The following is a 26,002-nucleotide window of genomic DNA, read 5'->3' on the forward strand; positions in this document are numbered from 1 at the left end:
ATGATAGTACAAAGGGCAGAGCACTTGCTTTGCACGAACTGACCTGGGTTCATTCCTGGAACCCCTGCAAGCCTCCAGGAGTGATCCCTGAGCACAAAGCCAGGAGTAAGTTCTGAACACCACTGGGTGTGGCTCCCAAACCAACAAAAATTAAGAAAAAACCCCCGGACTATGAAAATAATTTCTAAAGTAAAAAAGAACCATGAAATAATTTTAAAAAATAAGAAAAAAAGTAAAGAAATTAAAAAATAAAAAATTTCAAGAATTGAAAATGTGAATTGTTTCAAAATTCTAAGTGAATGGGGAGAGGTTCTGTCATACTGACAGTAAGCGTGGTATCATTCTCTTGTTGAGTCAGCAATGTGATATTTTCAACAAGGGCAGCAGGGACCACAAAATGTCAGAGTGAAAGCTTGTACACTCTGTGTCTCAGAGGTATATCAAAGGGAAAAAGCTTCCTTGTACTCAAAATGGGAAGGGAAAAATAAATCAAAATTCAATAAACTGTTAAGGGAAAAAGACACCAAATAATACTAAAGGAATTAGTCTGTGGTCATACACAATATATTCAATAATAAAGTGTTTATCAAGAGCAAGTTGGAAATTTCATGATCCCGTAAGGGAACTATTTTGATTCCACTTTCTCATAGCAACAATTTAATAGTGTCAGTAATAATGATCTTGAAAAGCTCATACCATTCACAGAAATAAGAGGGCAACTGTTTGTTCCAACTGAGACTGATACCGATGAACTAGGAGAAAATCCAGAGCCTAATATAGTTAGAACTGTATTTTCTTCATAGGACCCTAAATAGGATAAATTTAAATAACAGTTGTCGGTTATTGTTAAAATGTTAAAATGACCAATATAGATTTATAAAAGTAAGATAGTTCTTAGAGAAAATATAACTATCATTTAAAAGTTATAACCATCATGAACAGTGTTGTAAAATACAAAATTACAAAATGTCAATTAAATAATTTTTTAAAGTTATAAACAGTAAGTCTACAAGAAAGGAAGGGGAAAATCATCTTTATTTGGCAAAGTTAATTTGTTCCATGTAGTATTTATAATTTCTTTGTATTACTTCATATGTTGAATTGAAATGGTAAAGATTAGCAGAAAAAATTGCTTGACTCAAAGTATAAAATAAGTATAAAAGTATAAAAGAATAAAAGTATTAAAATAAGTAAAGTAATATACTTATGAGAAGAAATTTAAATATATATTTCTATTGATAGGGCTATTAAAAAACTGTTACAACAATTTTGTAAGAGAATAAATAACGTACTCAGTATTGTGGAAACTTTCCATTTGAAATAAAATATGATTCCTTTATCTATAGTTATGTAGATTCTTAACTGCCTGCGATATTCTCAATTTACACATGTCATTCCAGCTTTTTATGCTTAAGAGTTTTTCCATTATTTCTAAAATTTCCCATATTGAAATTACAAATGATATAGCTATCCACTTATATGGTGAACATACACACCATAGATCCACATTGATAAGAATAGCTAAAAATGGAAAAATACACTAACACTCTCAAGAAAATATAATCTAACATCTTCATGACTTTAGTTATAATAGATATGAATTTCTTAAGTGAGGTATAGAAAAACAAGGTTAAACTTTATGGAAAAGATATGTATATTAGAAAACATCAATAATATCAAGGTCCATAGACGAGATACTAAAATATAACACAAGTGATGTAGAAAAGATATAAATGGAAAAGATTTATAGGAATAATATAACAAAAATTTACAAGTCAATATAAAAAGTACAATCTAGTTCATGGATAAAAGATGGTAACCAGCAATATGCATAATTTTACTAAATGTCAAAAGAACATAAGAAAATATATTCACGTGAATTCATAATCATAATTTATAATATGTAATATGTATAAGTATACACAATACGTAATATGTAATACGTAGTTGTAATTCGTAAAGATAATGATAGGATGACCACTTTTATGAACAAAATCTGGACATTTATAATATGAATATTAACTAAGATTGAGAAATTGGATACTCTCATTACTGATCAGAGATAGTCACTTTGAAGAGCAATTTAGTTATCTGAGTGCAAATATGTTCCAATATTATCAAGCAATTCCATGTCTGGATATATACCCTAAATTAGCTCTAGTATACACACAATAGGAGATTTGTATAACAAAGAATACCATCTTATGTGCAAAAACAAAAAAATTATAGAAATCTAAATATCCTTAAAAGAGGAATAAATTGGCCAATGATTTTTGAGGTAATGAATTTTATGTAATAAAATCTTAATCTCAAAACAAATTATAAACACAAAATTGAAATTCCATATTTATATTTTAATATCTCATTTGTAAACTTAAAAAAGACCAGATGACCCTATGTGTGGATTATATACAGATGATATTAAAGTGGCATGGAAGAATATACACAAAATTAATTATTGTGATCACCTCTGGGAGGTGAATTAGGGATAGGGCCATGGATGATAGTTACAGAGGACTTTAGCTGTTTCTGTAATAACTTATTTCTGAAACAAATAGTTGGAAATAAACATGGTAAAATGTTAACAGTTAAATTTTCAGTTAAGCAAATATCAGTTTTATAGTAATATTTGTTCTTCTCTTTTATATACTTTTAAATTGGTCAACATGTGGCAAAACACAATTCAGGTTGTGAATTATTTTGAGTGATAAAGAAATTTTTCAGAAAATTCAATTAAAAATAAAAATTCCTTACAAAATACAAGAAGGCACATAAAAATAAAGAAACCAAAGAACACTCTAAAGTTTATCAAAAGCTGAGTCTTGAGAGTTTTAATCCCAGTAACATGAATTGTCTCAAAATTAATATTATTACTATAAAAAGAATATAAATGTTCTTTCAATACAAAGGTGTATTTTAATTTAAAAAATTCTGCTAGCATATAATTGTCACTGTCACTGTTGTCCCATTGTTCATTGATTTGCTTGAGCAGGCACTAGTAACGTCTCCATTGTGAGACTTGTTGCTACTGTTTTTGGCATATCGAATACGCCACTTAGCTTGCTAGGCTCTGCTGTGCGGGTAGGATACTCTAGGTAGCTTGCTGAGCACTCTGAGAGGGATGGAAGAATCGAATCTAGGTCGGCCGTGTGCAAGGCAAATGCCCTACCCGCTGTGCTATGAAATTTCCTACTAGCAACCAAGGCTATGTATATATATATATATATATATATACATATATATATAATTATATATATATCATTATTACTCAAAGCTTGTATTTCTGATCTAATAAAGCCATGTCTGACAATCTTCTTTCATTCTTGTAAATTCAGACACACATGTAATACTGGTGCCCGCTCAAGAAAATTGATGAACAACGGGACGACGGTGCTACAGTGCTACATACACTATAAAGAGAGGATATAATGTGCCTTCCTAGACTGAATTCTTGATAATGACTTTTCCATTTCTTATTCTCAAAGCTAGGAGCTAATTATGCTCCCTCACTGAGCATTAGTTACATTATCACTTACCTTTTAGTACTAAATTTCCTAGAAGAGATCTCATGTAATGAAAAATTCCTATTAATATCTTAGTAGCAAAGTTTACCCCCCAAAAAGAGCATCAGTGTTTGTGAAATTTTAGAGATATTCTAATTTGGAGAAACTGGAGGAACAAATGACTAATATGTTATCCTACAAGGTAACATATTCATATTATCCAATAAATGTATGATTAAAAAATTGCTATCTAAAAGTCTCTGTGAGCCTTAGTTGGTGACAGTAGTATATTTTTTAAAAAATTAACCAGAGCTGATATATATGCTCATTGTCTTCCACTTCCTTTTTGTCAAAATAATGCAGCAGCAGGTTACCTTGAGAAGGGCTGGTACTAGAGATTAAAGGAGTCACTAGAGGATCCCATGTAAATCCACAGTCACCTAAACATTTAGCAGGAATTTCATTGACATAGACTTCAACCTTCAAATAAAGAAACACAGGTCAGGAAAAAAGACAAAGGAGTAGTATAATTCAGTAGCATGTGCATAAAATTTACAAAGATGACATCTTGTTTGCTTTTTTAGAAATGAGTCTATTTTATTTTGCTTTTCCTGATTTGGCCATTCATTCGTTTACTCAGCACACTCATGCCTGCTGTGTATCAGATACAGATGTAAATATTAGAATGTAGGGAGATAACAAACAAAGCATGACAATCCTGCTGCCACCCAATGTCTATTCTAGTGGGGTAAGAACAGATTTTAAGGTATTAAACATTAAAAGACTGCATATTAGTCCTTGGGGTAAACTATAGTTTTGAAGGAAAATAAAGGGAGTTTTAGAGACAGTCACCTAAGCTTATACTTTAATTTCCTTATCACTAAAAGGGTAAGAATAATTAATTCACAGAATTAGAGTAAAGATGAAATGAAAAAAATTTTTTTTCAATTCTAACAGGCCATGGTTGATCTTAAAAGTACAATATTTAATCATAAAGAAAATAGTTTTTCAAAAATCCATAAAAATATTAAGTTGGTCAACTGAAAATACAAATGCTAACATAAAAATAAAGATGTTATCTTTCCTGTTTCACAAGATCTTTAATGCATAAGGTACTTCCATGATATAAATACTTTAAATACTGAAAGGAAGGTTTGAAAAAATACCTGTGGTTCTTGGCTGGGTATATGAAGTAGGTCTCCAAGTATGCGTTGTCTAAATAATCCTCCTTCCTTTATCTTTAGGACTGTCACATTAACATTCTCTCCAATAATGTTAGAATCATTAATCTATTTTTAGACAAGATTATTTTACTCACAAGGCTATAAGAAAATACGACCACAATTACTTCCCTTTTTAAATATATGCAAGGCTAGAGTGAATAAATGCCAAAAGATTGTTTAAAAACACATTTCAGCCATTATAATCCAATTTTTAAAAAATGTGCTTTCATACAAAATGAGCACAATCTACCTAAGGAAAAAAAGATGCCAATTATTTTATTATTATAATTACATCAATTATCACTTGAATTAAACGACTAAAATAATCTTGAAAATTTATAACAAAACATGTTAAAAGGAAAATTAATGAACCAAATTTCATTTTCTTCAAGTGTTTAATTAAGCTCTTTATAAATATGACTACTTTATGCAAAGATTGTTTAATAAGTGAAATATCTAGCTCTCTTTCCACCTGAGAACCAACATCCGCCTTCTTATTTCCTCTCTGATTACTTGGTTTTCTATCCAGTCTTAGAATTACATTTTCTGTAACATATAAAAAATAAAACCAAAATCTGATGTGTACTACTGGATCCTTCCAAAATCCTTCTGCCAATCTGGTAACTTCCCAATAGCAACTGAGGCAGGACTCTTGTGCTGTGTCTGTGTGAACCAGAGTGATAAGGATCACAGATTATGGAAAGCAGAGGCGCCTCCGGAGAAAAGGGTCGGGAATTAGAGCTCAGATAACAGCAGAGAGAGGGAGAGAGAGACAACCCACTGGAGAGGTTTCCAGTGGAATTTTCTCATTCTGATCCCTGGCCGTGTGTGTTCTTAAAAACAACTCCCACATCTTTAGGGCTGCTGCTATTGTGAACGTCTGTGCAGTCTGTGTGTAGTGCATCATAGTCTATGTTCATATGACTTTGTCTTGGCTCCCTCTTTCAACCTTAAATTATTTTTCTAAATGTTTTATAAATAGAACTTTCCTCCACCTTATATCAAGGGCATCTTTTTAGGTAGATACATGCAGGTCTACAACTGGTAGTATATTTGTGCTAAGTTGCATAATTTTAATGACTGTTCTTCAACTGATTGAATTTTATGTTTGTTTTCAAGTTTTCATTTACCTATATGATGCTGTCATGATGACCTTGCTGGCCTTTAGTCGAATAGAGTTGTATAGCTGAGATTGGTGTATTATAAGTTCTCTTTATTTATAGCACTGTAGCACTGTTGTCAAACGTTCATCGATTTGCTCGAGTGGGCACCAGTAACACCTTCATTATGAGACTTGTTACTGTTTTTGAAATATTGAATATGCTACTGGTAGCTTGTCTCTTTATTTATATACTACTTAATTATCTTGAAAATTGATTACATTAAATTGTATTCCTACTCAAAAGGGCATGAGAAAGAGTTTCTTTATATTCATAGTCACTAGAATTTTTAAATTTTTATTATTTTCTGGGCCCTCAGTGTCTTCTAGACTCCTGTCCTTCACATTCTTTTTTTTTCTTTTTGGGTCTAACTCAGTGATGCACAAGAATTACTCCTGGCGGTGCTCAGGGGACCATATAGGATGCTGGGAATAAAACCTGGGTGGACCAAGTGCAATTGCTGTGCTATTGCTCCAGCCCTCTCCTTCACATTCTTTGGGTTCGATTGCTCTCTTCTACTCCCGATCACACTCCCTCTAAACTAAGTTAGAATCTAAAGTGTGACTCGCTTATGAACTTGAAGAGGTCATTTTCAAAGTCATAAATATGTCCACAGGCTCAGAATACAGCTCTAGCAGTACAGGGGTAGGATTATAGACCAGTGAAGCTGATCATTACACCTGCCCCCTTCCTTCTCTTTATGTATGTCTAGACTTAACTCTAACTGGCCTTACCTATTCTCCTCCTGGCCCTAGCACACATTTCCTAAAGCACATGTCTTTATACTTTTCCTACAGATAATATAAAATAAAAATAAGATATATTTATGTAAGATAAAAATATAAAACATATAAAATGAAGTAGCAATAGCCATTCTTCATGATGAGACATCTGGTCAACTTATTTGCAAGCAATCTCCCCAATTCCAGTTTCTTAATGCTTGCATATAAATTTGCATTTTAAAAAATGCAATTCTTTTAAGTTCTTGATAGAATGAGGCAGGATGAAAAGGAACAAGGCACACACAGAAACCAACAGAAACCAAGCCGAGTGAGAGAACCTGTAGAATATTCTGCCTCCCACATGTGCTTCTCCATGTGATGTTCCAGGAGTAGGCAGCGCAGGTGCCCTCTCGTGTAACTGAGACTTGTCCCACTTCTTCCAGGCTCTGGAGGGCAAACTGCAAATCTGCAGCTGAAACATCGGCAGGAAGGCCTGCGCTCCCACAGGGATGGCAAACAGAAGTCAGTAATTCACAAACCAATATCATCCTTAAAATAGGTGAAACATATGCTCTAGACTGTCATTTGTAAACTCCCTCCAGTTTAGTTAAAAAAAATTGTATCTTACTCAGGCTAAGATTGATATATTTCTTAGAAATAAAGACATGAACAACTCAGACTACAGCTAGAAGCTCAAACACTTTTTTTCTTTGTTTGTTTTGGGATCACTGGGCAGATCTTACTACAGTTTTGCACACCCAGATCACACTCCTGGCAGGGCTCAGGGGACATATATGGTGCCAGGGATCGAATCCGGGATGACAATGTGCAAGACAAGTGCCATATCCACTGCATTATTGCTCCTATTTTTATATTAATTTTGTAAATTATCACCCATAGATAAGAACTTTTTAAAGCCCTGGAGAATACAATCTCTTATAAATGGTGCACTGGTGCACCCAGTGAAGAGAACATTATTTGTCCTGGATAACTTAGCTTTCTAACACTGATACAATCTCATGTGTCTGGATTGAAATAAAAATGATATCTCGGGGGCTGGAGCAATAGCACAGCAGGTAGGGCATTTGCCTTGCATGAAGCCGCTGACTTAGGTTCGATTCCCAGCATCCCATATGGTCCCCTGAGCACCGCCAGGAGTAATTCCTGAGTGCATGAGCCAGGAACAACCCCTGTGCATCGCTAGGTGTGACCCAAAAGCAATACAATAATAATAATAATAATAATAATATCTCAAAGGTACATATCAGGGAAGCTGGAGACATTGGTGGTGGGAAATGTACACTAGTGAAGGGATGGATGTCAGGAACATTATATGACTAAAACCCAAACATAAACAACTTTATAATTGTGTATCTCACTGTGATTCAATAAAAAAAGATACATGCCAAAATATCTATTTGCATGCCTAGAGGGCAGATCAACACTGTGAAATTCTAAGCATTTTTCATATACCTTTGAGAACATGTCCGTAAGCTTGAATGTCAAAGCTGCCACTTAGTGGGGGAGATGCTGCTTGAGCTCTCTGAACACGAATCTTTGCCTCCCCAGGCCAATTATTTCCTCTGTAAACAGACTCATTCTCTGTCTCCTTTGTGATCGCCTAATTTCCAAAATAAATATTGACAAAGTGGTCAAACGTTGCAATGGCCAACATGATTCCTGTTTCACCATAGTACATTTCTGTGACATGACATAAATGAGCCCCTGGTAATTCAGAATTTTTCAGAACATTAAGGCAAGAGTCACATAAATCAACACAGCCATACCTATCCAGCTACAATAATGAGGCTAAAGTCAACTTAGTCATCTGAGCAGCCATCAGTTGCAAGGACAGTAATCATCCATTTATTCCAGCTATACCCTTCATCGCGCAAGGAACAAATATTTGGTGAGCAGGAATTAGGTTCAAGACACAGTGCTAATCACTGTAGTAGGCAAAGAAATAAGACATGGTCTTGGCTATGAAAAATTTAAAACTATTTTTGAGAAATATATAGGGAAACTTGAATACCTAAATTATAATATAAGGAAGTACTTAGTGAGTATAGCAATTGGCCAAGGAAATAGATGATGTTGAATGTAAATCAACTGACAGAAGCAGTACATGCTAAAAATAATAATAAATTGTAATAGTAAAAAAATGTATTCTTTAGTTTCTGATCACTCACAGCTATCTATTAGTCTTGTGAAACTTAAGATAATAAACTATCATCCACAGAAATGAATAAACACGAGAGCCATAAGACATATTCAAGAATGTTCATAGCAGCTTTATTCATAATAGCCCCAAACTGACGATAAAGCAAAGGCTTATAGTAGAATGCATGGATCATAGTATATTCATAGAGCAGTGCAGTAATGGAACAAGATAAACTATACCTACATGTAACAACATGAATCTTACAATATCAAATACACGAAGCTAGTTGCAAAATATACATACTGTATCAGCTACCCGAAAGGTTAAAACCAAGAAAAATGAATTAGTGGCAGTATAAGTCAAATAGTGATTATCTAGGGGAAAGGGTAAGCAACTGAATGGCAAGGGAAAGAACAAAGAAGGCTTTGGGGGACCAAATTATTTTCTTATCTTGTTCTGGATAGGATAGTTATTACGTGAATGCATTTTTTTTGCAAAAAAATTGTATGGTTCACTAATGTTCCCAGATATAATACCAACACCAAACTCAATCTCATTTCTAAACACAAATAGCAAGTTTGTGGAAAGTGAAATAATACAAAATGACTCACAATTGCTTTAAAGAAAAATACAAATTTATTAAACATACGTATGTGACCTGAGAAATTCAAACTACTGATGTAAGTCACCAAAAGAGACACAAAGAATACAAGCAATGAAGCAATGAAGATCTAAACAAGTGAGATTATGGAAACAGATGCTTTGATAAAATAAAGTCCAAAATAAATTCTTACATTTTATTATAGACCCAAGAGTAAAATCTCAAAATTCATTTATAAGACACTACCTTCTCTATTTTTTATGGACCTTCCAAAAGGTTCCCAGGCCTCTCCTAGTGCGACTAATGGTTCAGTCGTGGGGCTTAGAAGCCACCATAGGGCGCAACTATAGGAAAATATGGGCCTGGATAAAGTTAGAAAATTTATTGGGAAATCCCTTAATATTATTTTGAAATCAAGAGAAAACATTAATTAGACTCTGCTGTTTCTTTCTCAAAGACACAGTTCTTAAAACCTCTTTTGTTTGAACATAAATTGGATATTCATATTTAAGACTCTAAGAATTCATTTATCCTTAGAATAACTGTCTTTCCTCTAAACTATATTAAATCTATGTGACAGCTATTTAGATGCTTGTTTATACTTGTGTGTGTATGTGTGTATGTGTGTGTATGTTTGTGTTTGATGTCAGGAGCTAAGCCCGCAGTCTCACACACACACAAGGTAGATGCTCTACCACTGAGACTCATCTTAAGCCCTTAGTGTCAAAATCTTGCAAAAAATTAAGAACAATTTCTGTCACTATCACTGTCACTGTCATCCTGTTGCTCATCAATCGAGTTGCTTGAGCGGGCTCCAATAACGTCTCTATTGTGAGACTTGTTGTTACTGTTTTTGACATATCGAATATGCCATGAGTAGCTTGCCGGGTTCTGCCTTGTGGGTGGGATACTCTCGGTAGCTTGCTGGACTCTCTGAGAGGAACGGAGGAATCGAACCCGGGTCGGCCACATGCAAGGCAAACACCCTATTCGCTGTGCTAAACAATTTAACAGATCAAATTTTAAAGATCCTTATATTGAACATAGTAACTTGCAAAAATTTAAGACTCACCTGTGCAAAGGCCACAGCCATCATGGGGATGTTATAACTACAATTGTATGAAGTCATGGTGATGGAATACTGGCTAGCCATTGTTGGCCCATTAATTTTGGTTTGATTCACCTGGAAGTTCTTTAAAAATATTCCTTTATCTGCTAGGGCTGGAAGTCTTCTCTTTGGCATTTCTAAATGATAAAGTAAACAAGATAAAATTGTACAGATTACTATTATTTAAAAAGTCTCATTGGATAAAACAAAATAAAAATTAGCAACCTCTGGGGTTCATGCAGCTTTCTATGGGACAAAAATAGCTTTGCTGTGAAAGGATCCGACGTGAGGCTGTGTGTACCATGAGGGCAGGCTCAGCGGGTCTCATATAAATTTTTCTTATTCAGATGCCTGCCACAGTGCCTGACATGTAGATATCTTTAACATACTATGGCATTAATCCCAAAGCAAAACATGCTACAGAGTCCCAGCTGCCATCAGTGAAGTACGGTCATAAGGAATACAAAAACACCTCTGACAGACTAGACCACTTTCTTTTTTTTGTTTTTTTACATTTTATGATGATGCTTTTCTATTTTTAATTTTTTTAATTGAATCACTGTGAGATATAGTTTCAAAGTTTTCATGCTTGAGTTTTAGTCATACAATGATTGAACACCCATCCTTCCACCAGCATACATTTTCCAACCCCAATGTCCCCAGTATCCCCCCCCTTCCCAACTCTCCCCCTACCTCTATGGCAGACAATTTCTCCCATACTCTCTCTCTACTTTGGGGCATTGTGGTTTGCAATACAGATACTGAGAGACTATCACATTTGATCCTTTATCTACTTTCAGCACACATCTCCCATCCCAAACGATCTCCTCCAACCATCATTGACTTAGTGATCCCTTCTCTATTCCAGCTGCCTTCTCCCACAGATCATGAGACAGGCTTCCACTATGGAGCTATATTCCTGGCCCTTGGACCACTCACCTTTTAAGGTGACTGGGGCCAGATTTATTTTTAATTTTTTGTTTTTGAGCCATACCCAAGTGGTACTCTGAGACCACTCTTATCTCTGGGCTTTTTCCCAGATGTGCTCTGTGAATTAAATGATTCTGGAGATGAAATCTGGGCCTCCTGCAAATGATGCATGTGCTCAGCCTATTGAAGAATCTCTCCAGGCCTAAACTGATCTTTTTAAAGACCACATTTTGTACTGATTTTATTGACTTATTATCACAATTCATATGTGTGAGTCTATTATCATGACCAGAAAACCAATGTGAAAACTATCAAAAATGGTTTTCATGATGATAATTATTTTCTTGATAAGTTCATGAGAACTTTCAGCCCAACCCTCCTTGACAAATATTAATACTTGCCTTTTAAGGAATAAGAATAGACCTTTATCTTGGTCATTTGTTTCTCAAAAATTAAACAAATCAAAGTAAAAATGGTTCCCACAGTTTATCTGCAAATGGAACTTGGATTATAATGCAATTCTTGTGCTAATGAGAAAGTTTACACTGAGGGTGCACATATCTTGAGAAAATTCACAAGGCCCTATTCATTAAAATATGATTTATTATGATGAAAACTTGGCTCATTAATATTTGTAGATTAATGTATCTAAACTCCAGAACATTAATTATATTCGTGGTAATATATTAATACACAATAGACTTAGGTTCTAATAAATATAAAATGACACAGCATACCGTCCCAAGTTGAGATCGTAGATATTTGACCTATGTATACTGTATCCACATAGAAGGACTGTGATTCAGATGTTTTCTGTAAATTAATCCTCTGAAGAGAAAAATTTGTCCCAGAGTATTTGGTTTGTATGAGATCCATAAGGTCTATGCAAGTATAGGTCCAGCTGAAATGTGGTTGGGTAATTAGGTACGTGAGTAATTTGTCATTTTTAATATAAACAAAGGCACTGTAAAATCATTAAAATCTTAAAGAATTATTTTTTTCTACTAGAAGACCAGAAGGCATACTGAATTAGTATAGGAAAGCAGTTATAACCAAGATAACAGGCAAAGACTTACATTGGTCATTAAAAATTTAATGTTGAATACAATTTTTCTTTGTAACTATAGCCTCAAAGCATCACTAGGTATATGAAGTAAGACTGTATAAATAAGTAAATATACTAAAGAGCATGTCTTGGTGTATAACATATACAGAAACAAGACCCTAGAATAAAGTATCTATGTTTTTTAATGAGCAGCGTAGAATAACAAATTTAGTTCAGTACTAAGATGAAAACAGAAACATGGAATTACTTCCAAAAGGGTTCACTCGAGTTTCAGTGTCCATTAATTTTAGTGATCTATAAAAGAAAGGTACTAATTTACCTACAAATACAAATTGTTGATCAATACCTTAAACTTATTACTTACATTTAAATACTTTATTAACTATTAAATTCTTTGTAATCCCATGAATCATAATGAATTAATGCAACTATAAAATCTGCAGTTAAGAGACAGATGCTGACATCCAAATAGCAAAATAGAGTTCAATCATACTCTTTCCATCAGTTTCCACTGCACTTACTAGAAAATGAGTGTTAAATGATGAGTTTAAAAATATAGGAGCTCTTTGCTAAGATTCTTCGGAAGTTCACCACTACTGGTGTAGAGCTTAGCCTGACATGCCATTTATAAAGAGATTACATGAAGAGTTAGAATAGGTTGGAGAACTCTTCAAATATAAATTACTGCTTAGAACTCTAAGTAAAACCCCACTAGCAATGATATGACTGTGAATTTTAAACAGGAATCCAACTTGGAAAATAGAAAATATTGAGATATACTATTTCATAAGAGAAAAGGAAATAGCAAACAATCTAAGACTTCAGTGAACAGTACACCACGCTTTTGTGGTTGGCTAATTCCCTCCTAATGGAAAAACAGGTTTTGCTTTTGGATTTTGAAACAGAGTTAGAATTACACTGTCACTATCATCCATTGCTCATCCATTTGTTCGAGCGGGAACCAGTAACATCTCTCATTGTGAGATTTATTGTTATTGTTTTTAGCATATCCAATACTCCACTAATAGCTTGCCAGATTCTGCCATGCAGGCGCGATACTCTTGGTAGCTTGCCGGGCTCTCAGAGAGGGGCAGAGGAATCTAACATGGGTTGGCCACGTGCAAGGCCCTACTGCTGTGCTATAGCTCCAGCCTGGAATTACACAAATAAGTTTTTTTAGGAAGAATATAATAATTCTGGAAGGAAGTGGCATCTTGACATTAGCACTACTGGAAATTTTTTAAATGCTAATCTAGGTGGATTGACTTGATCTACATAAAAGCAGATTCAGAAATATTTGCCCTAGCAAGAGCTTTTACTTGGACTAAACTCAACCAGAGGAGAAACTTACTCATTTTTAGATTGTCACAACTTTCATTTAGAGGTTTTTTTAACACTCAGAGTAAACCAAGCCCATCAGTTCTCTCAGTGTTGCACAACTTCAAATGAAAAGACATATTGTATGTTTTAAAAATCTATTTCATGATGTAAGGAAGGTTGGTTTGACTAACATGGGAACATATTCTAAAACCTTCTGGAGAGGAGTGAAATGCACACTAACTGTTGTCAACAAAATAAAAATTTTTGTGATTCCACTATTAACTTGGCAAGCAGAAAATGGTTATAGCAAATATGCCTTCAGACCTTAGTCATATACTGTTTCTTTTCTGTTGGTGAGTCCTTCCCTTTTCTTTCTACTTTTCAATAAATCTATTAAAATATGTTTCAAATGACCATGCAAGAAGAGCTTGTTTGATATTGATCCCACATAACCTAACCCACGATATGATGCAAATTTGACCTGAGGCCCTGGTATATACTCATTCTGTGCATGAAGTTTCCAGGAATCTTGCCCAGTAGTGTAGACAGAACAAACTCTATCAATGGCATTATTTTCCCTATGTAGTTGCCAAAAATGCAGTGACAGAATTATTGTCCCGACCCACTTAATATATTCAAGGAGCTAATATTGGTCCCACATTATCTATTGGGTTAATTTATACAGTAGCCTCAAATATAAGTATCTGTGCATAAAGAAGGAGGGATGTTGCTTCAACAGCTCTCTCTATTCTCTCTGTCCTTGTTATCTTCTGTAGAAACTCCAAAGTGATTAAATATAAAAAAGTACAAAACAACACATGTAATAGTGGCAGGTTGTACAATCCAATGACACTGAAGACCTAAATCAGAACTGCCAGCTAAAGGAAATCCTTGTTAGAGGGAATAAAACCATTTTCGTTACCTCTTTGATGTTTTCATGGGGAAACATAAATGGAGAATGTCCTGGAACTTTCCAAAGTGCCATGCAGACACTGTCCCCATCACATACCTCATTCAGGTCTTTCTCTTTTGAAGTATACTTTCAGTTATACTGAACTTCAGTATCTGATAAACTTGAGGGTGTTTTTGTACAACAGTCTATCTTTCTTTACTTTCCATGGAAGCTGTCAAAATTATATTTCTAGGATAAGACATCTAACTGCCTTTTTGGGATTTTTTGTGAAATACTAATGCAAATTTTTCAAGTCTCTTGAAGAGTTGTTTGATATTCATTGCTTATTTTGTTTTGTTTTGGGTCCATACCCAGCTGTGCTCATGGCTTATTCTTGACTCTGCACTCAGGGATCACTCTGCTGAGCCTCAGGAATCATAGAAGTGCTAGGGACTAAACAGGGTTGGCCATGTGTAAGGCAAGCAACCTATTGCTATACTATTTCTTTGGCCCCAAGATAGGTTTGATAATTTTATTTAACAATTCCCCTGACAGTCATGTGTTGAATACTTACATTTTAACTATATTGTCTTCCCTCATTAAGCTAAGGAGTTTTTTTAACTATGTACAGCGAATCGTTTTAATAACAATGTTTTGTTCAACATTATTATTATTATTATTATTATTATTATTATTATTATTGGCTTTTTGGGTCACACTCAGCGATGCTAGGGGTTACTCCTGGCTTTGCATTCAGGAATTACTCCTGGCGGTGCTCAGGGGACCATATGGGATGCTGGGAATTAAACCAGGATGGTCGGCCACGTGCAAGGCAAACATCCTACTCTCTGTACTATCACTCCAGCCCCATCAACATTATTCTTTAGATGTTGATAAAGAAACATTTCAGGCCAATATTGAGCAAAATGATAGCATCAAGAACCTGTGTTCATTAGTTGTCATTTTACTAAAATTCACCGCTTTCAACACCCTACCAACAATTCTGTGTTTAAATTTTTCCTGATCTTGTCTTCACTTGATTAGAGGAGCTAAAGAGAATGAGGGATATATAATCAGAATATATGTTCTCTGATATTTATGTCAATTTTGGTGTTTTATTTAAAAAACTGTAGACTATAGGGGCTAAAGTGATAGCACAGCGGGTATCACTGAAAAGCAAAAAAAAAAAAAACACTGTAGACTATAATTTCCATTTATTCCTTGACATAAGGTCATCACACCTATCAGAGAGGAAGCAAAATGCACTAGTGAAAGTGGCCAAGCTCCTTTCAAAATTTAGAGTTAGAATACTCTAACTCTAGGGTTGGGGTTCAGGCAGGGACTGATATCTATGCTGAGATCTGCTGACTCATGGGGCCAAAGAGATAGTATAGTGGTTAGGGCACTTGCCTTGGCAGCTGGCCCAAGTTTAATCCCTTGAACCTCACTGGGTCCCCCAACACTACTAGAAGTGACCCCCAAGTACAAAGCCAGAAGTATGCCCTTAGGTGTGACCCCCTAACTGAAACCACAACAAAAGGTCTTCTGCCTCTGATGAGTACACCCCTACTGATCTGGTTCTGCCACCTGTCACAGCTACTCTCACTACCCCATTGAGCACATTGAGGTTCTTCCTGGGTTCCAGGTGGCCCCTAAGGAAGCCAAACTACTGGGGAGCCTACCGTCAGACCTACACAAATCATAACGCTCACCTTGGTCCCCCAACTCATGGGGAACCTATATAAAACTCATCAGAAGGCTCCCCTTCCACTTCCATCTATTTCTATAAACTTTGGTGCATATGCACCCCTGAACGTGTGGAATAAAAGTTGAATTTTGAAAATAGCAACAGGAGGGAAGTTAGAAATGGGAGAGCATTGGGGATGGGGAGGCAACCATTTTTTACCAAGAATCTTCATTCTAAAATGATGAATAAAACTGATTTTTTCATTTACCCTTCTTTCTCATCTAGTCATTCAACTCCTATGATGCCTGACTTTATTTCTTGGTTTTTGTTTGCTTTAATCTATGGTTATCAGTTCTATTTCAGCTGCCTATTCTCTTCCCCTTCTGTATGAGTTGCAAAAGGGAGTCATTGATTCCACCTCACACTTGTTCCCCAGATGACAGTTCTGATTTATCATCATTCTGTCTCCCTGATGAGAATAGAACAGGGCTTGCCACGTATTCCTGAATGATGGCAGCCTCCATGATATATACTGAAATACGATGCAAAATGTACATGCACAACAAAACACAAGAGAATTTAGTGTAGCACTGATAGGGAAAACAAACTTATTAAAAATGTTTGAATATAGAGAAATAAAACTACAGTTACTTTTATGCCATTAATTTTATATGAAAAAAACCTTGAAATTATTAAAACTACTTGATATCTCTATTGAAGTGGGAATTATAAGACTGTTGAAACTAGATAATCTCACAAAACAATGTTTTTAAAAAGTGAAATATGACTGCATAAACTATACATAAGACTTGAAATTTATGAAAATATTTTTTAATTGCAAAGGTATGTTAAATTGCAAAGTCTGTCTCTTTATTATCACTTCTATTGTAAGTTCTCACTGTATTGTGTACAGAAACATGCAGCCAGAAATAATACTAATGTCAGAAGATTTAACAATAATTGAAACAAAACCATAATAATAAAAAACTAGTTTGTGCCTGAGGACATGATAGCTATTAAATATCTTTATGTTAAATATCTTTCTCTGGGCTTATATGTTCTAATTTTCATTTCTATGCATCTAATTTTTGGCAAACAAATATTTTGAAACTTTTTCCCCTTAAATTTTGGCACACTCATTGAAATACTTTATTTTCTCTCTCATATAGAGCAAGGACCATTTTTTCATTCATCAGTTTTATGTCAACATTGTGATGATGCTGTTTCTTTTTACATTTCTAGAAACACTGTTAAATTTAATAAATAATATGCATTCTAAAGTTTATCATTGTTTTTATTTTAAGTTGTTGTGAGTAATGATGATACTAGAGTAAATTCTATTTATAATACCCATATAATTATTTGTCTTTTTTCTCTTTCATTTTTTTTTTTGGTCACACCCAGCACTGCTCAGGGCTTAGTCCTGGCTCTGAGCTATCGATCATTCCTAACAGGGCTTGGAGGATCTTATGTGGTGCCCAGGATTGAACCCCAGCCTGGCATGTGCCAGGCAAATGCCTTACCAGCTATACTATCTTTCAATTCCAATAAAATTATTTCTTATAAAACTATTTCTACTAGAAAAGAGGACAAAAAATGTATAGTTAGATACATGGTACACACAATTTCTCAAAACCAAGTAATTAAACAAACAAGAATCAGAGTTTGTTTTATTTTCAGCATTTATATACTATTGTAAAATTTGTTTTCAAATCCATAGTGTAACTTACTTGTTCCCATAAGCAAAGTTATATGCAAATTGTTCATCAATACTTCTAGTAATCTTCTTTTTGTCTTGGTACTGGAATTTTAGGCCAATATAATTTTCCAGGAATCCTTTGTATGCTAAACATAACTACATAGAAAATATTTTAAAATCAGGATCATACTATTAAATTGTTTTGCAGAAATTCAAATTAATTCAACCTAATTCAATACATAGCTGCAGAGTATTTTTCATACAAAATGCATCAGGGCTCATAGGAAGCAATGATTAATATGAGCTAATTAGGTTCAAAAGTACTGGAGCAGATTTTTATAGAAGAGGAAATAGAGTTTAAATGATCTTATAATTAATGACTAAATACTTATTATTTTCTTAGCTATGGTTTCTTCAAAAAGCAAAAGGAATTCACTCTCTATTGTCGTGAGCTATATAGACACTAAAGCCCAGCTATAATGAACTCAAGTAAATTTAAAATTTCAGCGTAGAAAGTTAAAGAAATAAATGTTCTGGTAGATTATTTGAATATGAATACAGTAAGTTGGTGATCAAGGTAATATCACTGTAAAATATAAACAAATTATCATTCTAATGGCGAATGTATTTTTTAAAAAAGCACTGTAGAACACGTGAGAATTTTAATACAGTGTAAATGTATAACTGCTAGTCTTAAGTAATAACTTGTTCTATTTTCTCTGCTCATGATTTTCCTTCACTTTTCCTTGATCAGATATCCAAGATTTTCTATGATGGCTGTCCACAATCTATTTCTGTTTTACCTTGTTTAATAAAGGACTATTGAGATAACATATTTCTCATTATGTTGGTGTTTAAATTTGTGTAGAATAGGAGCTGGAGCGATAGCACAGCGGGTAGGGCATTTGTCTTGCACACGGCCGACCCGGGTTCGATTCCCAGCATCCCATATGGTCCTTTGAGCACTGCCAGGAGTGATTCCTGAGTACAGAGCCAGGAGTAACCCCTGTGCATTGCCAGGTGTGACCAAATAGCAAAACAAAACAAAACAATAAATTTGTATAGACTAGTGTCTTTCTAAAATCATGAGATAAAGCAGAATACATGTACATTGTATTGCATTTTTTAAAGTTCTCTCTTCTTTCTCCCTCTCTTTTCTCTCTCATTCTCTCTGAGAATCATAACTAGAACAGGAGATCACAATCACTGCAGATGCAAACACAGGATCTGTCCGGTGTGACATGATTTCTCATGACAAGCATTTTACCTTAACTTAAGGTTTCATGAAATTTTATTACCAAGGAATTTTATGGATTTAATTAGCATATAATTTTGTGGAGCTTACCTGATTATAAGAAAATAATAAAATGTTTCCATATGGTAGGCTGTTGGCTTTAACATCTGCTGAGTCAAAAAGAACAGCTGGGTTTTTCAGGGAATAACGACCACAGTAAGCATCAGTCTCAGCTGTCTTCTGTCCTCTATTAATATGTTCCTATAGAGACAAAAATATTTCAGAGGAAAACATGATTTATTGTCCTGCTTGATTCCCCAATACCACCACTCTGGCCTTTTCAGCTCCAAATCGGATTTTATTGCCTCCCAACTACTTCCGACTGAAATGTTCTTTCTAATCTTTGAAATTCTAAGTTACTCACTTCTAGCACTCATTTGATTCCTAATGCAGAATTCCTCTCTCTGTATTTGATTTTCATTATGAATTATATTTTTATTTGACTTTGCATCACACATTCCTTAAGAGTATTTATCCATTCCTTCCACACATATTTTCTCATTGCTCATTTTTATTTGTCCATTTGTGCCATTGTCCCATTTTCAAGTTTCAGGGCATGATGGACATGATCCCTGTACATAAGGACTTCAAGTTTGGGACACAGGAACCAAGGGCTATAATATCAAGGATGGAGGGTGGCATTGAACTCACATGAAAGCACCAAGAAAGATGACTCAGAGGCAAGGAGAAATGTCTTTAAAGATGAAGAGTTACTGAAAAGTCAATAGACACAAGGGGCCTTTGGGAATGTGCAAATTAGGTGGAAGGAAGCAGGGGTGTGAGATGTGAGGGTTGAAATGGAAAATGCAAGCATATAATCTAAGGTGGAGTAGAGAATGTGTGTTATAAGGACAATGGGAAAGGCATACAATAAAAACTAACTGTCCAGTCCCCTGACTGCAAATGCTCCATTCAGGACAGGCAAGCTTAAATATATGTCTGCTTACTAAATTAGATTGAAAAGGCAGCCTGTCAGATGGAAAGATTTTCTCCTTTCCCTCCACTAATAAATCTATTTGCATAAAGCATCATGGAATATATATTTTAATGATACCTTTTCCTATTATATTGATCTGAATTGAAAAAAGCAGTCTATTTATTGCTCATTTTTGTGGGATCCAGTTGGAAATAGTGAATATTTTAATTCCTCAGGTCTTCTTAATTAGAATTAGGAACACCAATGTATATTTAAATTTTCTTTGTTGCACAAAGGAAGAACCTTTGTATTTTTATGAAGAAGGAAGGAAAGACCAGAAGTTCTACTAATTGACCAGAGGGGAAATCTCAAAAACAAGGGAATTTCTTCACTATATATTACACCTGACAACTATATGTGTTTACTAAAGCTAATAAGAAAGAGGGAATCTGCTTACAGGTGAAGAAAACAAACAGAAACCCTTACATTTTCCCGTCTTACTCACTTTGGGTGCTCGCTTTGCACGTGACCGACCCGGGTTCCATTCCTCTGCCCCTCTCAGATAGCCCGGCAAGCTACCGAGACTATCCAGCCCACATGGCAGAGCCTGGCAGGCTACCCATAGCATATTCGATATTCCAAATACAGTAACAACAAGTCTCACAATGGAGATGTTACTGGTGTCCACTCGAGCAAATCCATGAGCAACGGGATGACAGCGACAGTGACTCACTTTCAATTGCTCCCAAAAATTCATGTGTGATAAACATGATGCTTTCTCAAATCAGTCATTTTATAATTCAGGGAAATTTTAGAACCCCTCACCCCCTTGTCAATAAATGTAGCACTGTAGCACTGTCATCCCATTGTTCATTGATTTGTTCTGAGCAGGCAGCAGTAACGTCTCCATTATGAGACTTGTTGTTACTGTTTTTGGCACATGGAATATGCCACAGGGAGCTTGCCAGGCTCTGCCGTGCAGGCAGGATACCCTTGGTAGCTTGCCGGGCTCTCCAAGATGGATGGAGAAATTGAACCCGGGTCGGCCTCGTGCAAAGCAAACTTGCCCTCCCACCCACTGTGCTATCTCTCCAGTCCACCAATAAATGTATAACAAAGTTATTTTGCAATTCGATTTTGAATGATAAGGAAATTGATGTTATTGCAAAAAAGAAATGACAATCTATAAGACATTCTAATTTGGCCGTTAAACAGTTCATTAAACATTGCATACTATACCAGATTAAAATCTGCTTCATAATCTCTGAAGTACTTCACAGCAAATCCTTCTTCAAAATGAGAAATGTGTGGTGGACACTTAGTAGTAACCATTTCTTCTATTGCTTCCTGAAACTAAATTAACACAGGAGTTTTAGTAATTTTTTTCATGAAAAGTTAGAACATTAATAATGCAACTACTGATTCAAAGTCATTCAAAAGGACCATTTCAAAGATAATTTCCATATTTTTGCATTAGCCATAATTGAGTTATCCTAAATAATTTTAACATGATAATTTCATGGTTTGTTTTTGTGCTGTCAGGATCAAACCCAGGCTCTTACATGTATAAGGCAAGTCCTCTACTGCTGAGCTACATCTGCAGTCCAAGAGATAATTTCAGTTTTGAGTGGATTAAACTGAGGGATTTCCAGTTGTCTAATAGTAGACTATATATTTATTTTTAAGGTATACTTATTTGTTTAGTAATTCCAAAGACAGGCTCTTAAAAGAATTAGCATGCAATGTGTTCTAAAAGAATATCTTTCTCAATTAACTCAGAATTATTGAAAAAACGATATACTGTATATCAAATGCATTCAAAAGAAGGGATGAAATACTGTAAGTCTATGTATATGGTTACTTCCAGAGTGATTGAACAGTACTAGGTCATATAGAAATCGGTAAAAATTCTTAATGTCACCTACAATTTTCACTTCTACTTCTCCAGCAACAAATAGAATTGTTTTTTATAATTGGAGCTGAGATCATGTATGAGGTTTAAGCATCAAACATCAATTGAAACTCATTGTGGACATGCATTTGTCAAAATCCAGTAATCACAGTGAATGTTATTTCTTCATGAACTGCTGCCCCTATCCAGAGCCGCACTTGGTCTCCTATTTGGACCCATTTTGCAAGTTCCCCTCCTTTTCTCCAAGATCTCTGTGACACTTTCTTCCTTTTCCACTCACTATGGTTGACTGCACTGCACCATGTCAAGTGATAGATATATGACAAAAATGATTTAAGAGTTTTTGTTTGTTTGTTTGCTTATTTGTTTTTGCTTTGAATTTTTGGATCACATCCAGCAATGCTCTGGGGTTACTCCTGGCTCTGCACTCAGGAATTACTCCTGGCGGTGCTTGAGAGACCAAATAGGATGTCAAGGATTGAATCCAGGTCAGCCGCGTGCAAGGCAAATGTCCTACTCACTGTATTATCACTCCAGCCTGATTTAAGGTATTCTTTTTTTTCTTTTTAAAAATTAATTTTATTATTATTATTATTATTTTATTGAATCACCATGAGATAGTTACAAGCTTTCATGCTTCGGTTACAATCTCACAATCATCAAACACCCATCCCTCCACCAGTGCACATTCCCCACCACCAATATCCCCGGTATGCCCCCCTTTTCCCACCCTCCCCCTGCCTTCTGGAATATTGGCAGACAATATTCCCCACCATCTCTCTCTACTTTTAAGCTTTTTAAATGTAAATGTGACCAATAAGGGAGTTTTCAATTTCACATTAACATAGGGCATACTTCAGCTTCTGATGACCAGGGAGTAAGAGGCCTTGAAGAAATCCCATCCCAGTTCAGTGTGAACGTGTCCAAACTGGGTTTTCCTTTGGTTTGTTCTGTAATATCTAATGTGACATTGTTTCCTTCAAACACTTCATAACCAAGCATGTCAAAATCTCCTGCAGTGAAGAACCAAACAAAAATTTAAGAATTAGAGTACCAAAATATTTATACTGGGCACTTAGAACTAAAAAATGTCTTTATTTGGCATTCCAGTATCATAAAAGGATGTGTGGGGGTGATGCTGATTCTGAAACTTGGGATTTTCCAAGAAGAAGTAGCAAAAGAGCTGATAGAATGCAATCCATTTAATGTTCTGTTTCTAGAATTTACAAGGAGTAATATATGATGAACAGAAAATGATAGTAGGAGCATGAAGCAGTAAGATATTCTAATTGTCATAGTATAAAGGGAGGGTTAGGATATTATTTTTATTTATATAAGAAAGGACTGTAAAACTGAACTCTAGAAACCAGACCAAAACCTGAAGACTATTTACACAATCAGACTTTGGGAACATAAAAACTTGCAATCAGATGACTTTCTTTTTGAGAGGATGCTTTGTAATCTCATTGACCTTCCATATTGGATAAGTTTTTAATTTACCTGGTTATGATTTCTGTATAGGACTCTGCACCAGGCTGTTTTCACTCGGGTCGCCACAGAGTGGGGCAGATGAGAACCCTCCCCGCCCCAAGGGACCCAGCTCCGCCAGTTGACCTCCACTACCCAACCACTGCCATGCTCCAGGCTGCTTTCCAGATGCTCTGGCTGAGCCTCACGCATGAATGAAGCCCACAGAACCCAGATAATGCAAAACTTTGCGACCTTGGTCCGTGGCTTTTCAAAACACATTATAAGACACTTCCTACCTAGTTTCCATAATTACTACATCATATTTTATGGAGTACAGAGAGTAGACAACAAATCATATATTTATGTATATGTATCTATATGTATATATGTATGTGTGTGTGTGTGTGTGTAAAACACACACATACCTCTCGGAGAGCCCAGCAAGCTACCAAGAGTATCCCACCCACAGGGGCAGAGCCTGGCAAGCTACCCATGGCATATTCGATATGCCAAAAACAGTAACTATAGGTCTCATTCCCCTGACCCTGAAAGAGCCTCCAATGGTTGGGAAAGACGAGTAAGCAGAGGCTGCTAAAATCTCAGGATTGGGAGGAATAGAGACGTGCACACTTGAGTTAATTGATGAACAATGGGATGATAGTGATACAGTGATGATTTCTGTATTATGTTTCTTTTTTATCTGTCAAAATTTTTTTAAGGTACCATAAATCACAAAATTATTTATAATTGAGTTTAAGGGATACAATGTTTCAGCATCAATCCCACCACCAGGGTCAACTTTCCTTAACCAGTGTCTCCAGTTTTCCTCCCCACTATGTTTCTTAAAGCGTCTACTAGCGCCTTAAAATTCTTCTGTAATCTACAAAAATGTTTCTGGAATTAGAAGTATTACTGTGCCTTAGTTTCAATAGAATTTTAACAATCTAAACAATTTCTAACATTTTAGAAAATTCCAAGAACTTCTATTCATATTGAACAAAATTTCTTCAACCTTCATCCAGACTCACAAATGTATAAAATATGAAGCCTCCACATTGAATTAACATTTTAGATATATGAGTAGGAAAATAATGGTTGCTCCAAGTAAAGTATGTACTCATATTTAAGGAAGTATTTCTCAAACTAGATATCTTAAATGCCCAAATGGGTTGCTAAACTTGATTTTAGTACTTGAACATGTAAAATATGCATTAAAAATTACTTCAACACTGGTGGCGAGGGGTCAGGTGATTTAGAAAATTATTATGTTAAACATAGGCCAACCACTATTGTTGCTGTGCCTTTTTTTCCCCTATAAGTGAATTCAATAGAATTTTACTTTCTAACGTACTTTGTCAACCTTCAGAAAGAAGCCCTCACTGTTTCCTGGTGACCTGGACTCACAGAGAGTCCCTTCATAAGGCAAGATGTGGCCAGACCAGAGTCTCCTGGACTATACTGATTTGCTTCCATTTAATTTCTGGAAGTAGTATCTTCACTAAAGTAAAAATGCATAATTATACAGGCATATTGCTAGTGCATTTGTAGGATATATGATGCAATTCACATGGATTTAAGTCAAGCATTCTTTAAAATACAACTAAAATCATAATGATATATAAAAGTAACCATTTAATTTCTAATTTTTAAAGCTAATCTAGGCTATGCACCCAGTTATTTTCCTTTGTCATTATACAGGGCTTTGATAGTTTTGATTTTTCTTAAGTGGCATTTGTCAGGATATAAAATTGCTGCTAACATAAAAAACAAACAAACAAAAACAACTTTACAGGTGTACAAAATGAAATACATGCTTACCTCTAGTGGATAAAAAGGTCACTGTGTAAACATAGCTTTGAGGATTTTGTGTCCTTATTACTTGAACTGTATCCGGTTTTATAGACCAGAGGTCATTTAAGGCTGACTGCAGTGTGGAATCAGAAGCATCAGCAGGTATCAAGACTTTGGGATGGTGGACAGATTAAAAATATATAAAGTCAAATAATTATAGGCTTCACTTTAAAAAGTAAATAAGTTCAACTCTTCTACACTATTAAATGAGCACATATTTTCTTATATTAAAAATATTTTCAACATCTCCATATAGACTTAGCATATGCCATTGAGTGACCTTATGTTCTGGAATTGATTTAAATTAAAGAATGTACTAAGTTAAGCTATGTTATTTATTGTTTTAATATTCCCATAGCAATAAGCATCATAATTAGCAAGTAATGAGTGTGCCTTAATATTTATTCATTAAAACAATGGACAGCATGAGTAAAATGTCCTTTTCCAGATTTATCATAAAATAGAGAAATACAAGGTATTTGTCAAT

The 26,002-nt window shown here is 35.1% G+C and overlaps 1 protein-coding gene across 1 annotated transcript in view; it reads right to left on the minus strand.

The window, feature by feature from the left end:
• The window catches only part of PKHD1L1 (PKHD1 like 1), a 187,237-nt gene that overhangs the window by 117,726 nt on the left and 43,509 nt on the right, over positions 1 to 26,002 (minus strand). Inside the window, exons 17-28 of the mRNA XM_055127690.1 lie at positions 25,483 to 25,626; positions 23,050 to 23,207; positions 21,522 to 21,635; positions 19,418 to 19,567; positions 18,104 to 18,228; positions 12,146 to 12,309; positions 10,443 to 10,615; positions 8,082 to 8,229; positions 6,947 to 7,101; positions 4,670 to 4,792; positions 3,878 to 3,983; positions 697 to 807 (exon numbers count right to left, since the gene is read on the minus strand). Coding sequence (XP_054983665.1) covers positions 697 to 807; positions 3,878 to 3,983; positions 4,670 to 4,792; positions 6,947 to 7,101; positions 8,082 to 8,229; positions 10,443 to 10,615; positions 12,146 to 12,309; positions 18,104 to 18,228; positions 19,418 to 19,567; positions 21,522 to 21,635; positions 23,050 to 23,207; positions 25,483 to 25,626 — 1,671 coding nt within the window. The remainder of the gene's footprint in view (positions 1 to 696; positions 808 to 3,877; positions 3,984 to 4,669; positions 4,793 to 6,946; positions 7,102 to 8,081; positions 8,230 to 10,442; positions 10,616 to 12,145; positions 12,310 to 18,103; positions 18,229 to 19,417; positions 19,568 to 21,521; positions 21,636 to 23,049; positions 23,208 to 25,482; positions 25,627 to 26,002) is intronic.

Source organism: Sorex araneus, chromosome 2, assembly GCF_027595985.1.
Source record: "Sorex araneus isolate mSorAra2 chromosome 2, mSorAra2.pri, whole genome shotgun sequence".
NCBI classification, from domain to species: Eukaryota; Metazoa; Chordata; class Mammalia; order Eulipotyphla; family Soricidae; genus Sorex; species Sorex araneus.